At 40.1% G+C, this 15561-nt stretch overlaps 1 protein-coding gene across 2 annotated transcripts in view; it reads left to right on the forward strand.

Annotated features, from left to right (window-relative positions):
• Window positions 1-15561, forward strand: part of LOC134221039 (protein aveugle) — a 76306-nt gene that overhangs the window by 59567 nt on the left and 1178 nt on the right. Inside the window, exons 1-2 of one of the 2 annotated variants that reach the window (XM_062700217.1) lie at window positions 14414-14564; window positions 14617-14730. The exons of the other annotated variant lie outside the window; for it this stretch is intronic. Coding sequence (XP_062556201.1) covers window positions 14529-14564; window positions 14617-14730 — 150 coding nt within the window. The 5' untranslated portion in view covers window positions 14414-14528. Of the gene's footprint in view, window positions 1-14413; window positions 14565-14616; window positions 14731-15561 lie in introns of those variants that run through there. 2 annotated transcript variants of the gene reach the window in all.

Consider the following 15561-nt stretch of genomic DNA (forward strand, 5'->3'; position numbering starts at 1 on the left):
GTGTTCAGGTGACTTTTAGAGCTCAAAAAAATGCAACTTTTGATGGGTAAATATGCTCAATATCTTTTTCCGATCAAAAGTTATAATCGTTTTTCCGTCAAAATTACATTTTTTTCATAAGTTGATATCTCCGGTTAGGGCAGACCAAAAAATATATTTACACGGCATTTGAAAGAGAAAATAATATTCTTTATTATGACAAAAAATTGGAGATACGTTATTTTTTTATCTCAAGTTTTATCAATTTTACTAAAATCATGTTTTTTCAAATAAATTATTATAACTCGACAACGGAAGAAGATACAGACGATATTCTTTTGGAAAAACACGCGTTTTGAAAAGCCCTAAAAGTCTTTAGAACATGACATTCGTGAGAAATGAAAACTAAAAAATCTACAGCTTTAACACTTTTTATAAGTTTTTTCATTATCATCGTATTGCAAGATTTCCAAGAAAAGATGCATTTTCGGTCTGAAGCATACTTTTAAGAAACAAAGTTTGTTTTACAAAGTTGTTCTGGATACTTGGGCCATTATTATAGAGTTACCGAAAAATAGGGTGGGCCATTTTATAAAAATGTAAAATTTTTATTTTTTTTATTTTGCGGAATATTGACATAAAATGTTTTACAAAGTTGTAGCGCAGCTTTTTCCAATCAACTTTGCTATATTAACTTTTTATGTAGCTCTCAAGCTCACTTGTTTAGAGTAATTTTACTTACCAGGATTAGGGTGTCCCTTAAAAAACAATATTTATGATCTGCTCATTTCATTTTTTATTTTTCACGGATGTCACCTTCTGAAGACTTTTGGGGCTTTTCAAAACGCGTGTTTTGCTATAAGAATATCGTCTGTATCTTCTTCCGTTGTCGAGTTATATCAATTTATTTGAAAAAACATGATTTTAGTAAAATTTGTTAAACTTGAGATAGAAAAATAACATATCCCTAATTTTTTGACACAATAAAGAATATGAATTCCTCTTTCAGATGCCGTGTGAATATATTTTTTTGGTCTGCCCTAACCGGAGATATCAACTTATGAAAAAAATGTAATTTTGACAGAAAAACGATTATAACTTTTTATCGGAAAAAGATATTGACCATATTTACCAATAAAAAGTTGCATTTTTTTGAGCTCTAAAAATCACCTGAACACGACATTTTCGAGAAATCTACAACAAAAAAAGTAGATCAAAAATACTGTTTTTTAAAGGTACACCCTAATCCAATTAGGTAAAATTGCTCTAAATCAACCAACTCAAGAGCTACAGAAAAAGTTTTTTTAGCAAAATTGATTGGAATAAGCTGCGCTACAACTTTGTAGAACATAACATGTCAATATTCTGAGAAATAAAAAAAATATTTTCTAATTTTTTCAAATGATGGGCTACTCTATTTTTTGGTAGAACGATAATGATGGCCTTACTATTTCGAACAATTTTGTAGAACAAGAATTTTTTCTAAAAAATACAGTTTTGGCGTAAAATTCATCTTTCCGCGTAAATCTGAATCCTGGACCATAGTGCAATGATCTTTGCGCCATCTCCAATCGATTGCCAAACGCGGGCCCAATTTCAAATACATTTGAATTAATGGCTACGGTTGTTTACACACGTATCGGATGCCAGCCTCAATATCTGTTATCTGTGATGATACTATGTACACAGATAATAGATATTGAGGCTGCATCTGATACGTGTGTTAACAGTTAATTCAAATGTATTTTAAATTGGGACCGCGTTTGGCAATCGAATGGAGATGGCGCAAGGATCATTGTTATTGAAAACGCAGCCCGAATGCGCCAGTCAAATGCATTGGCTGCGTTAGACGGTTGTTAATCAGCTGCGACCGTATGTACTGCCGTAATCAGTTGCGTAGATGGCAGTAGTGGGCCAACGTATATCAATTCAAAAGTTTACACAGGATTTTATATAAAATTTGTTCTAGCCCAAATATCTGTTATCTGTGACGCTAGATAATATGGTGCGTACCAGTGGAGCATACTAAACGGCCACAGGTAATAATCCACAGATGCCTGCTGAAACGCTGTACATAATTCATGTTTGGTGGCTTCCCAACTAGATCTATAACACCAAGCTACATCGTCATCTGAGGCCGATAGCAACTAAAACTCGGGAACGGAGGTGGGTGAAGCTTTCATAAAAGAATAAAAAAAAAGGCGATCGAAATTTAACTTGGCAACAGGCTAAAGGTTGGTATCGTGTTCAAAAGAAATTTCGTTTTCTATCTCAATCACATGTTAAATTCACTGAATCGGAAAAGTAAAGAATCGAAACAAAATTCTTACAACAGTATCCACATGAAAAGAACAAAAAACAAAATTGGCATTTGTAAGGTTCCCACGCAAAGTAATGGGAGCTGTCACTTTACTTTCGGAAAAATGTTCTGCTCGATTATTCCGTAAGTAAAAGTGACAATTTGCTCCATGCAGATCAGTTGTCAAAATTCCTCTTGGTAATATTGAACAAAATTCCGTAACCTCTCTACTTTTTAAGTCGATACTGGCCTTAAGGTGATAGCTAGACAACGCCAAGGATGGAGATCGTTCCCCAATAGGCGTACACAGGATCCACAAAGCTATTTGGAAGATTAAATTAATGATATTTCAGACAAGTATTTAATAGAATTTCGTTCTCAATAAAACTGATAAAATCTCACAATTTATAATTTATACAAAACTTGTTGAAAATGTTCAGCCTGTGAGTGATAACAAATATATATTATACTGTAATTTATACACTACTAAAAATCCACACATATTTATTGGAAAAAATCCATAGATTTATGCTATGATGTATATCAGCGCACACATAACCATTCTCCTCGCAAACTACTAATAAAATATATATCCAAATAAACATTATGTGTGGTCTCGAATTAGCAATTATTCGATTTATGTGTAGTTTTATATCGATTATATTAGGTTGAAGCTATTGCAAACATTTATAACGGCGACACATATATCTTATACAGATATTTTTGGCAGTGTATGAATTGCTTTATTCTCCAAGAGAACTATAAAATAAAACATGTCTAGTTTAAAGGTGCTTTGGCATTTATTTGAAAATTTTCATATTATGTTTGGTTGATCAGTCATGGGCCAAACACAATAGATACGTTTGCGTGCGTTTTGACAGTTTTTCCATGGGAAAACTGTCAAAACGCACGCAAACGTATCAATTGTGTTTGGCCCATCAGTGCTGAAGTATATTTTTTCCTTTTTTAATGGGAGAAGAAGGGGAATGTGGGGCTTAGGTAAGTTATCTTATTTAAGCGTGTGTGTAGAAGTTCACCATTCATCAGATTGTTACATGAATGCGTACGCTAATTAATCATTCCGTTAAACGGCAACAACCATTCATTCAACAACCGTAGACTTCCGAACCGAACTTTCTTCCGAAGTTTTATCTGTCAAACTAGTTGGTGCGTTGTGCATCTGTAAGCGAATCCAGCGCACTACTTCCGAAGTTGACCCTGCCCCATATGTATGGTGAAACGCAGCCCAAATGCAGCTGTCAAACGTATTGGCTGCGTTAGATGGTTGCTAATCAGTTGCGTGCGTATGTACTTCCGCAATCAGTTGAGTAGATGGCGGTAGTGAGTCAACGTATATCAGTTCAAAAGTTTACACAAGATTTTCAATAAAATTTGTTCATGATTAAATATCTGAACAGATATTTAGGCTGGTATACCATACTTGTGTAAATATCCGCAACCGTTGATTCAAATGCATCGAACATTTGGAACGCGATTGGTTAATCGTTTGGAGATTTCATTTTCATTTATTGCTTTTCTCACCGAAGAATAGACTACCGTGCAAATTTTTCAAAGTACCAAAACAAATGCCCACACGTCCAATTCTATAGAAATTAGCGAAAGCACAATCCTAAACATCATTCTTGCAACTTATCTCACACCCCAAACAGCTCTTTCTTGCAGTGGAGACGTCATCCATATATGGAGAAACTGGTGGGAACATATTTTGGTGGGACAATATTTTTTGCATGGGAGTCGAACACGGCGCAAAATTTGCAATGTCTACATCTAAACAGATAACACTGAATCAACTATTTGACGCCACAATACACGGGTTGAGGCCGCATCTCTCCATCCTCGAATACGCCCCACGCTCGCCAAGTCGTTTTGCACCTGGTCTGCCCATCTCGCTCGCTGCGCTCCACGTCGTCTCGTACCTGCCGGATCGGAAGCGAACACCATCTTTGCAGGGTTCGCCGTAGAGCTGGGCGAGCCCATGGTTCATTCTTCGCCGCCACACACCGTCTTCTTGCAAACTGCCAAAGATGGTCCTAAGCACCCGTCTCTCGAATACTCCGAGTGCTTGCAAGTCCTCCTCGAGCATTGTCCATGTTTCATGTCCGTCGAGGACAACCGGTCTTATTAGCGTCTTTTACATGACACATTTGGTGCGGTGGCGAATCTTTTTTGACCGTAGTTTCTTCTGGAGCCCGTAGTAGGCCCGACTTCCACAGATGATTTTATTTATTTATTTATTATCAGACTAAGGCCCTCCTTAGCCAGAAGGGGCCCTCCTTAGCCGTGTGGTAAGACGCGCGGCTACAAAGCAAGACCATGCTGAGGGTGGCTGGGTTCGATTCCCGGTGCCGGTCTAGGCAATTTTCGGATTGGAAATTGTCTCGACTTCCCTGGGCATAAAAGTATCATCGTGTTAGCCTCATGATATACGAATGCAAAAATGGTAACCTGGCTTAGAAACCTCGCAGTTAATAACTGTGGAAGTGCTTAATGAACACTAAGCTGCGAGGCAGCTCTGTCCCAGTGTGGGGATGTAATGCCAATAAGAAGAAGAAGAAGAAGATCAGACTAAGGCCGGAGTGGCCTGGCTGCACATAAAAGTCTTCTCCATTCAGCTCGGTCCATGGCTGCACTTCGCTATCGTAGTCTGCGGAGGGTCCGCCAATCGTCCTCCACCTGATCGATCCACCTTGCCCGCTGTGCACCTCGCCTTCTTGTTCCCATCGGATCGTTGTCGAGATCCATTTTCACCGGATTACTGGCCGACATTCTGGCTTCGTGCCCGGCCCACAGTGGGACAGATTGAAAAAAAGTCGGTCAAAAGTACAAATATGGCTTAAAATGAGAACAAATGGGTTTATTATACTTACTGTGATGAAATTTTATCATTTTCAACTACATTCATAACGAGTGTTGTGATTGTAGCATTCAGAACATATACATACATTTTCATGTATTTTACGTCATTTTCAAATGCCTCGAAAAAACCTGCGGGCCCTGGCGAATCTAAATTTGGTTTAGTTTGAAAATATATAATGTAAAGTAGTAGCCATGCGATTTCCAGCGCTGGGTAATGATGGGTAAATTGTTTTCTGACCACATGAAAACACCACGAAATGAGTAAATTTCGAAATAAGCCCAAATTCAACTCCATAAGCCAAGGGTTAATATTTCATGAATTTGTGATACAATGTATGCAATTGATAGTTGATTATGTTATCTTTGAAGATGTATTGAGTTTGAAATGATTGAATAACAAATTTGAAAAATATTGCAAAGATATCATACTTCATATTTATATATTATCAATGGTGTTAAAAACAGTTTTCATGCCAACTTCAAAGGTACCCCAATGGGCACAATATCGTCAAATTGACTCAACCAAAGTTTTTTACAATGTTTTATAACCTGTATAATGCGAGAAAAATATTTAAAAAATAGAATACATCATTTTGGAAAATGACCTTTTGACCCTCTTTCTAAGGATTCGTTCCTCTGTGCGGCCCACCGCAGTCTTCCGATTTTCGCGGTGTGAACGATGGATGGTTCTCCCAACAGCTGATGCAACTCGTGGTTCATTCGCCTCCTCCACGTACCGTCCGCCATCTGCACCCCACCTTAGATGGTACGCAATACTTTCCTTTCAAAAACTCCCAGTGCGCGTTGGTCCTCCACGAGCATCGTCCAGGTCTCGTGTCCGTAGAGAACTACCGGTCTTATAAGCGTTTTGTAGATAGTCAGTTTGGTACGGCGGCGAACTCTATTCGATCGCAGCGTCTTGCGGAGTCCAAAGTACGTACGATTTCCAGCCACTATCCGCCTCCGAATTTCTCTGCTGGTATCGTTATCGGCGGTCACCAGTCAGCCCAAGTACACGAATTTTTCAACCACCGATAGAAACTCGTGGTGGTTGGCTTACATTGACCTCTCTTGAGCCTTTTCCTATCATGCACTTCGTCTTCGACGTATTGATGACTAGTCCAATCCGTTTAGGTCCGCTTTTCAGTCTGATGTAGGCTTCCTCCATCCTCTCAAAGCTACGTGCCATGATATCAATGTCGTCGGCGAAACCAAATAACTGGACGGACTTCGTGAAAATCGTACCACTCGTGTCAATCCATGCCCTTCGTATTACCCCCTCCAAAGCGATGTTGAATAGCAGACACGAAAGACCATCACCTTGCCGTAACCCTCTGTCCGTTTCGAAGGGACTCGAGAATGCCCCTGAAACTCGAACTACGCACATCACCCGATCCATCGTCGCCTTGATCAACCGTATCAGTTTATCCGGAAATCCGTTTTCGTGCATTAGCTGCCATAGCTGGTCCCGATCGATTGTATCATATGCGGCTTTGAAGTCGATAAATAGATGATGTGTGGGCACGTTGTATTCGCGGCATTTCTGCAATACCTGACGTATGGCGAACACCTGGTCTGTGGTAGAGCGTTCACCCATAAATCCCACCTGGTACTGCCCCACGAATTCTTTTGCAATTGGTGTTAGTCGGCAGCATAAAATTTGGGAGAGTACCTTGTAGGTGGCGTTCAGCAATGTGATTGCGCGGTAGTTGCTACAATCCAGCTTATCGCCCTTTTTGTAGATGGGACGCACGACACCTTCCATCCACTCCTACGGCAGAACCTCATCCTCCCAAACCTTGGTAATCACCCAGTGCAGCGCTCTAGCCAGTGCCTCACCACCGTGTTTAAACAGCTCTCTTGGTAGTTGGTCAACTCCAGGGGCTTTGTTGTTTTTCAGCCGGCCGATCTCCTCCTGGATTTCCTGGAGATTCGAAGCCGCAAGTCATGCGTCCTGCGCGCGTGCTCCTAGGTTCATTACCATACCGCCACCGTTGTCTGCCACATCGCCATTCAGGTGCTCTTCGTAGTTTTTTTTTTTTTTTTTTTTTTTTCTTGATGGTCCCATTGGAGTTATTCTGAACTCCACCACCACCCCATACGCTTCATTTGAAGATGGGAGGCTTACAAGACTGTTTATCAATTTGATATTTATGTTGTTATCATCCATTATCTACATTTTTAATACTTTATTACAGTGATTTTTATGTTTTTACAAGTTCATCACTACCATTATCTACAGTTCTTCTCATTTCGTTAGTTGTCTTTTATTTATGTTTGGCTCCCGCGTATGTCCATCTTCTTTTATATTTGCGTCGTGCTTCTTATGAATTCTATACATTTCCGCTTAAAACTTGTCTGATTATCTTCGAATTTTATTTCGTCTGGTAGCATATTGAAAAGTCTAAATCCTTTGTAAAATAATGAGTTTTGTGTTCCCGTCATCGTCATGTTTGGTAGTCTCAAATCGTTTGCTCTCCTTGTTGCATACTGATGTACATCTGATCCATACTGTACATTATTTGTCAAGTATTTCGGTGTCAGTCCATTTCTAATTTTAAAAACTAGAATCAGTGTTTGAAGTGTGATTCGCTCCTCTATTGACATCCACTGTAGTACATCTCTCATAATTCTGCCTGATGTCATTCTGTCACATCCCAGGATCAGTCGCATCATCCTGTTTTGAACTGTTTGCATTATCCTTTTTTGCCTTTTCGAAGCTAAAATAAGTAGCGATGGTCAGTTGTATTCAAAATGTGGGGCAATTAATGCTTTATACACCAACATTTTGTTCTCAAAAGAAAGACATTTGCTTATTTTGAATATCATTCCATATTTCGAAGCTGCTTTGCGTATTGTGTAATCAACATGTTCATTAAAATTTAGTTTCTCATCGACCATCACTCCAAGGTACTTAACAACTTTTACTTGTTCTACGGGCTCATTATCGATTTCTAGCGTATCAGTAAATACTCCTCTTATCTTGTTCGTGATTACCATGTATTTTGTTTTGCTAATATTAAGTTTGAGTTTCTCATTTTCAACCAGTCTGTTAACTTATTTAGCTCTAGCTTTATCATATCATACGCTGATTTCAAACTGTCTGTTATTATGAACAAGACCGTATCGTCGGCGAATAAATTGATATCTCCAACTGTAACAATATCTTCAACATCATTTATGTATAATATAAAAATAAGCGGGCCCAATACGCTTCCTTGAGGGACTCCTACATCAATCCATTTATACTCCGATTCCTGACCTTCAAATAGAGTGGCCTGTGATCTCCATAACAAATAACTTTTGAACCACTCAATGACTTTTCCACAAATACCTATCTTGTCTTGATTAACTTTTCTCTGTCAATAGTTTCAAACGCTCTTTTTAAATCCAAAAATATAGCGATGATCACTTTTTTGTCTTCTAGAGCATTTTTCCATTTTAACAATAACAAATTTAACGCAGTTTCACATGAATGTTGTTTCCGAAATCCTGATTGTTCGTCCAATAAAATGTTATATCTATGCATAAAATCGATCAGCTCTTCTTTAACGATTATCTCTAAAACCTTTTCATACAATGGTAACATATTTATAGGCCGTCTATCTTCTATTTTCCTGGAATTGGGAACTTTTGGAAGCGGTATCACCAAAGACCTTTTCCAGCCTGAAGGAAACTCTCCTCTATTTAGGGACATGTTTATTAGGGTAAGAAATTCATATTTTATAGATTCAAAAGAGTCAATCATTACCGAAGTATTGACGTTATTAATTCCTCCACAATTCTTCAATTCCATTATTGTTTTTCTTAATCGGGTCATATCCACGCTTTTGAAAGAGGTCCATCTACTATCCACAGTTTGAGTATCTTCGGTATCGATGTATTCTGTACTGGGGTCAGGAATGCTATCATGAATCTGTTTCACACTATCAACGAAGTATTCATTAAGTCTATCAGCTTTAGCTTTATTGTCCAAGCCATCAGTTACATCACCAAATTTAATTCCTCTATCTGAATGTTTAGTTGGATTAATAAGTTTTTTTTAATGATTTCCATAGCTTTTTTGAATCACCTTGGCATACTTGCAATTCTTGATGAATGGCCCTTCTTTTGGCATCCCGCAACGCATGGACATAATTATTCCTCTTCCTCTGATACGTTTTCCAATCCGATCGATTTTTGGATCTTCTAAATATTGAATGGGCTTGGTCTCTTTGCCTCTTCACCGACAACAGAGAACTCGTATACCATGGGGTTCTTTCTGAAATAACAATTTCTTTCTCTTCCACCATGCTGTTTACACTATTCTCTAATGCTGCAGCTAACAAATTAGCTGCTTCATCTGTATTATTATACTCAAAATAATCCCGCAATCTCGAACGAAGTTCCGAATGTAGACGAACTTTAGAATAGTTTTTCCAAATTTTTATTTTTGATGTAACTGGCATCGGTGCGACGTACGTACCACTCATCAAAATTCCTATGGTCGCATGGTCGGATATCCTATCTGATGGTAATTCAAACACTGTTAATGCCTCATTGTTACTAAACAAAAGATCAATCATGGTGCTACTTCTGTCATTTATTCTGGTTGGAAAGTGCACTGCTTGCCGCAAAGCCACGGAATCCATCACATTTTTCAGTTCTCGTTTGTCTGAATCCACTAACCAATTCATATTGAAATCTCCTAGAACTAACGTTACTTCATTTTTATCTAAGACAGTAGGCAACCATTCCTCTTCCAAATACCTCAGAAATGTTGAATCACTAGCATTTGGCGAATGATAAAGACCAGCGTACATACCTTTCATAGCTCCAGATGATACGTTGATACTTAAAAACCAGTTTCCGCCTATTGATTCGTTGGAATTCAAAACCCACTTGACGTTTTTCTTAACATAGAAAGACACTCCACCAGTGTGACTCGAATTAGATAGACAATTAATCATATCGTAACCACTAACGTCGTATAAGCCAACATTATGTTTATCAGTTAGATGGGTCTCAGTTATCACAAAAATATTTGGATTATGCTCTTGGATTATCAATCTAATTTCATTCACATGGCTACAGATAGCACAGTTCGCATACATTATGTCACACTTTAATTGCTACGTATCGAAATCCATTTTTTCTTTCTTCCTCTCTTTCAGCTCTCGATATACTGGACACTTCTCACTCCAGGCAGCATGATTTACATTACTCTTCGTAGTGCTGCCGCCACATTTGGATCACCTCACGCTCGTTTGTAAGAAGGTTCCCGTTTATGTCCTTACACATATCGGGCTGTGGCACGTGGCCCTTAGGTGGACGGTTCAACTTCTCATAGAACTTTCGTGCGTTATTAGCGCGGTACAGTTCCTCCGTCTCTTCACGGTCTCGATCTTCCTTTTTCGGTTTTTTCCTCCGGAAAATCGAGTTTTGTCTGTTCTGCGCCCGTTTGTATCGTGCCTCGTTGGCCCTCGTGCGGTGTTGCAGCAATCTCGCCCATGCTGCATTCTTCTCCTCAACTAACTGCTCACATTCGCCGTCATACCAGTCGTTTCTCTGATCCGGAGCCACCGTGCCTAGTGCAGCGGTTGCGGTGCTTCCAATGGCGGATCGAATATCTCTCCAGCCATCTTCAAGAGATGCTGCGCCTAGCTGCTCCTCCGTTGGGAGTGCCACAGATGATGCGCCTTCATATTTCACGACTGACATTGTTATCAGCTGTTAGCAAGGATCCGAGGTAGATGAATTCCTCGACCACCTCGAAGATATCCCCGTCTATCGTAACACTGCTTCCCAGGCGGGCCCTGTCGCGCTCGTTTCCGCCCACAAGCATGTACTTTGTCTTTGACGCATTCACCACCAGTCCAACTTTTGTTGCTTCACGTTTCAGGCGGGTGTATAGTTCTGCCACCTTTGAAAATGTTCGGCCGACAATGTTCATGTCATCCGCGAAACAAATAAATTGACTAGATCTGTTGAAAATCGTACCCCGGCTGTTACACCTGGCTCTCCGCATGACACCTTCTAGCGCAATGTTGAACAACAAGTACGAAAGTCCATCACCTTGACTTAGTCCCCGGCGCGATTCGAACGAACTGGAGTGTTCGCCCGAAATTTTCACACAGTTTTGCACACCATCCACCGTTGCTTTGATCAGTCTGGTAAGCTGTTCTCGTCCATAATTTTCCATAGCTCTAAGCGGTCTATACTGTCGTATGCCGCATTGAAATCAACGAACAGATGATGCGTTGGGACCTGGTATTCATGGCATTTTTGAAGGATTTGCCGTAGAGTAGAGTGGGGCAAGAGTGCGCGTGGGGTAAGAGTACGTTTTCGATTTTTTGAAGTAATAATAAAATAGATAAACTAGTAGCACTGCATCAGTTTGACAGGTATTCTGGCCAACTATTATCATGTGTAATTGTAAACGATTTGAATAAACAACAAGGGAGATATGGAGTTAGATAACTTTTTGGCCATTTTGATAAAAATAATTGGATTTCCGCAACTAGTATTTCATTACCATATATACGTTCAATCAGGTGAACATTATACCATTTCGATAACCTATTGTATAGAGTACTTTATGGTACAGAATACGAATCCGATTAGTTTTCCAAGAAGGCAAAACCATTACTTATCCCGGCACATTTCGGCTCGCGGCACGAAGCCTTTCCGGGATGCGTTGAGCTTCTGATAGAACTTGCGTGTTTCTTGAGAACGGCACGGCTGTTCCATCTCCTCGCACTCCGCTTCTTCCAGGCGGCGTTTCTTCTCCTGAAAAAGGCGGGTCTGCTGTCTTAGCTTCCGTCTATAACGTTCCACGTTCTGCCGGGTACCTTGCTACAGCGCGACCGCCCGCACTGCGTCCTTTTTCTCCAGAATCTGTCTACTCTCTTCGTCGAACCAATCGTTCCGTCGACTTCGTACTGTATTCCGCGGCGGTCGTCGGTACCGAACATTGTTGATGATGGATAGTTTTGGGCGCAGTTTAACCATCACCAGATAGTGGTCAGAGTCGGTGTTAGCGCCACGATATGTCCTGACGTCGATTATATCGGAGAAGTGCCGTCCATCAATCAGAACGTGGTCGATTTGGGATTCTGTCTGCAGTGGTGATCTCCAGGTGTATCGATACGGAAGGCTGTGTTGGAAGTAGGTGCTGCGAATGGCTATATTCTTGGAGGCAGCGAAATCAATTACTCGTAGGCCGTTTTCGTTCGTCAGCCGGTGAGCGCTGAATTTTCCAATAGTCGGTCTAAACTCCTCCTCTTGGCCAACCTGAGCGTTCAAATCTCCTATGATGATTTTGACGTCGTGGCTTGGGCAGCTGTCATACTCACGTTCCAGCTGCGCGTAGAATGCGTCCTTATCATCATCAGTGCTTCCGGAGTGTGGGCTATGGACGTTGATTATGCTGAAGTTGAAGAACCGGCCTTTGATCCTCAACCTGCACATTCTCTCGTTGATGGACCACCACCCGATCACGCGCCTTTGCATATCGCCCATCACTATGAAAGCTGTTCCCAGCTCATGTGTGTTGCCGCAGCTCTGGTAGATGGTATTTATGATTACCTCTAAACGTTCGCACCGTTGATCCCTTCCAATAAACCTCCTGCAGCACTACGATGCCGAATCCACGGTCTTTGAGCACATCGGCGAGTATGCGTGTGCTTCCGATGAAGTTGAGAGATTTGCAGTTCCACGAACCGAGTTTCCAATCGCTATTCCCTTTTTCGTCGTAGTGGTCTTCGCCGATGGTTCCGGTCCATACTCTCTTATTGATTGTTCGTTGCGTGAGTTTTTTCTGGCTGGCTTGCAGGGCCTGACACCAAACCCCCTAAATTTCCGAGGGCCATTCCTCCTTATTCCCGGTGGACCATGGTGTACAGTTTTGCAAAGAGTCCCTCGCTGGCACTCGGACGATGATCAGCCGCCCCTAACATGGAGAACAGACGCTGTTGTGAGCCGATCCTGACATGGAGAACAGACGCTCAATAAGATTTGCACCTCCGGAGATGAGCATATCTATATAAGATATATGTGTCGCCGATATAAATTTTTGCAATAGCTCCACCCTAATATAATCGATATAGAACTACACATAAATTAAATAATTGCTAATTTGAGACCACACATAAAGTTTATTTGGACCAAGATTTGGACATATATTTTATTAGCAGTTCACGTGGAGAATGGTTATGTGTGCGCTGATATACATCATAAGTTAAATCTATGGATTTTTGCCAATAAATATGTGTGGATTTTTAGTAGTGCAGACATTTTGCCAGGGGGGGGGGGGGTAAGCCTGTCATCCACGAACAAATCAAGCCTACCTAAAGGCCAGTATCGACTTAAAAAGTAGAGAGGTTACGGAATTTTGTTCAATATTACCAAGAGGAATTTTGACAACTGATCTGCATGGAGAAAATTGTCACTTTTACTTACGGAATAATCGAGCAGAACATTTTTCCGAAAGTAAAGTGACAGCTCCCATTACTTTGCGTGGGAACCTTACAAATGCCAATTTTATTTTCTGTTCTTTTCATGTGGATACTGTTGTAAGAATTTTGTTTCGATTCTTTACTTCCCGATTCAGTGAACGGAATTTAACATGGGATTGAGATAGAAAAAGAAATTTCTTTTGAACACGATACCAACCTTAAGATGTATTATCCGGGCCTCGCCGCTTAGGAAAGGCGGGCCACCCTGGGCCATCCCGCTTGGCAAGTGTAACATTTTTCGAACTGGAATCTTGTAGGATATTGGTTAACCTTACACTATACTGCTGACTAACGAAAAAATTGTGTGATTGTTTATTTACATTTGCTTCATATTACATGCAGAGGAGGCGCGATGCACCGCATATTACCCCCCTGCATTTTGCTGAGAATGGATACAGACAAAAGATATTTTAGTTACTAGATAAAGATTGTCGCTGTCGTCGCTGTCCGGAACATCTTTTGCTGGCGAGGATAGGGGAGCTAAATGTCAAAGAAGGAAAATCCATACGATTTGACAGGTATGTACCACACATGTTTCGGACAGCAGAACAAAGGGAACAGTAGCGACAATCTTTATCTAGTAACTAAAATATCTTTTATACAGACTTATAAAAATTGTATCTTGCATCCCTGCAGAGACTTAGCATAAACGATTAAAATTTAACACAAAATTGAGTTCAATTGAACGAGCGTGTGGCTCACCGCTCACGTCTCATCATCCTTTTGCCATCAGGAAAAAGTTAAAAACAAAAATGGACGCAGCCATTTGTTGAGTACAAAAATAAAAACAAACAAAAGTTAGATTATTTTTTCAAAGTTGAATGTAGTTGATTTTAAGCTACTTTTTTCCATTATAATCAACAATTCAAACTAGCATCATGGTTGTAGAAAGCACTCCTGTGACGAAGACGAAGGTAATGGTAAAATTGTTTATTTCATATTTACTAATGTTCGAATTAAAAATAGATTAAAACGGCCCGCCCAAAACCCGTCTATCTGTGGACCGTAGCAGATACTTTGAAGTGGTTCCGCAGGCACTGCAGTGAACAGTTTGGAAAATACAGCGACCTGTTCCAAAGGGTAAGAATTAATCTTCAAATGATAATGTTTAGTAGTATTTTTGCCTTTCTCGTACAACTAAGTTGTACCGAAAGGCTATCATTTCACTCCAAATTCGAACTTTTGATAGAATTCCCGGAGACCCATAGTGTTATATACCATTCGACTCAGCTCGATGAGCTGAACAAATGTCTGTCTGTCCGTGTGTGCGTGTGTGTGTGTGTGTGTGTATGTGTGTGTGTGTGTGTGCACAAAATGCCATAAAAAACATTAGCCAAATTTTCACATAGAAACTCTTAACCGATTTTCTTGCAACAAGTTGCATCCGACAGAGACTAAAACGCTGTTGATCACTATTGAATTTCATAATAATAGCGAATTGCAAAAAATAGATAATATTAAAATAGTGATGAGACATAATCACATAGAACAATAATGTGTTATGAAAAATGCCTTGCATCTATGAATATTTTTAATGTTTATCCATGGCTTGCTCCCATTACGAGTTTCATCGTACTATAAAGATGCTCGTGTTGCGCGCATTTAGGCGTAAGTATGCTCTTCGTTCAGTTTCATAGTACAATGAAATTGTCCGAAAGTCAAAATTCGAACATAGGAAATTCGGGCAGCGCCACCTGTCGTCTACTAGTGTAAATTTTCTATCATAACATTAGACGGTGTAGCTGTTTTGCCTTTCTTGTATCATCGAGGTGTAGACGTAAAGGCTACATTTATTACCTTTTTTAGCGAGAAAGGCACCATCACCGCTAGGTGGATTGATCTGGGTTTTTTTTTAGAAATTGCAAAAAAGAGATCGCTCTTTTTAGAGCCATGTTGCAAAATCCGTTTTTA

This window comes from Armigeres subalbatus, chromosome 3, assembly GCF_024139115.2.
Source record: "Armigeres subalbatus isolate Guangzhou_Male chromosome 3, GZ_Asu_2, whole genome shotgun sequence".
NCBI classification, from domain to species: Eukaryota; Metazoa; Arthropoda; class Insecta; order Diptera; family Culicidae; genus Armigeres; species Armigeres subalbatus.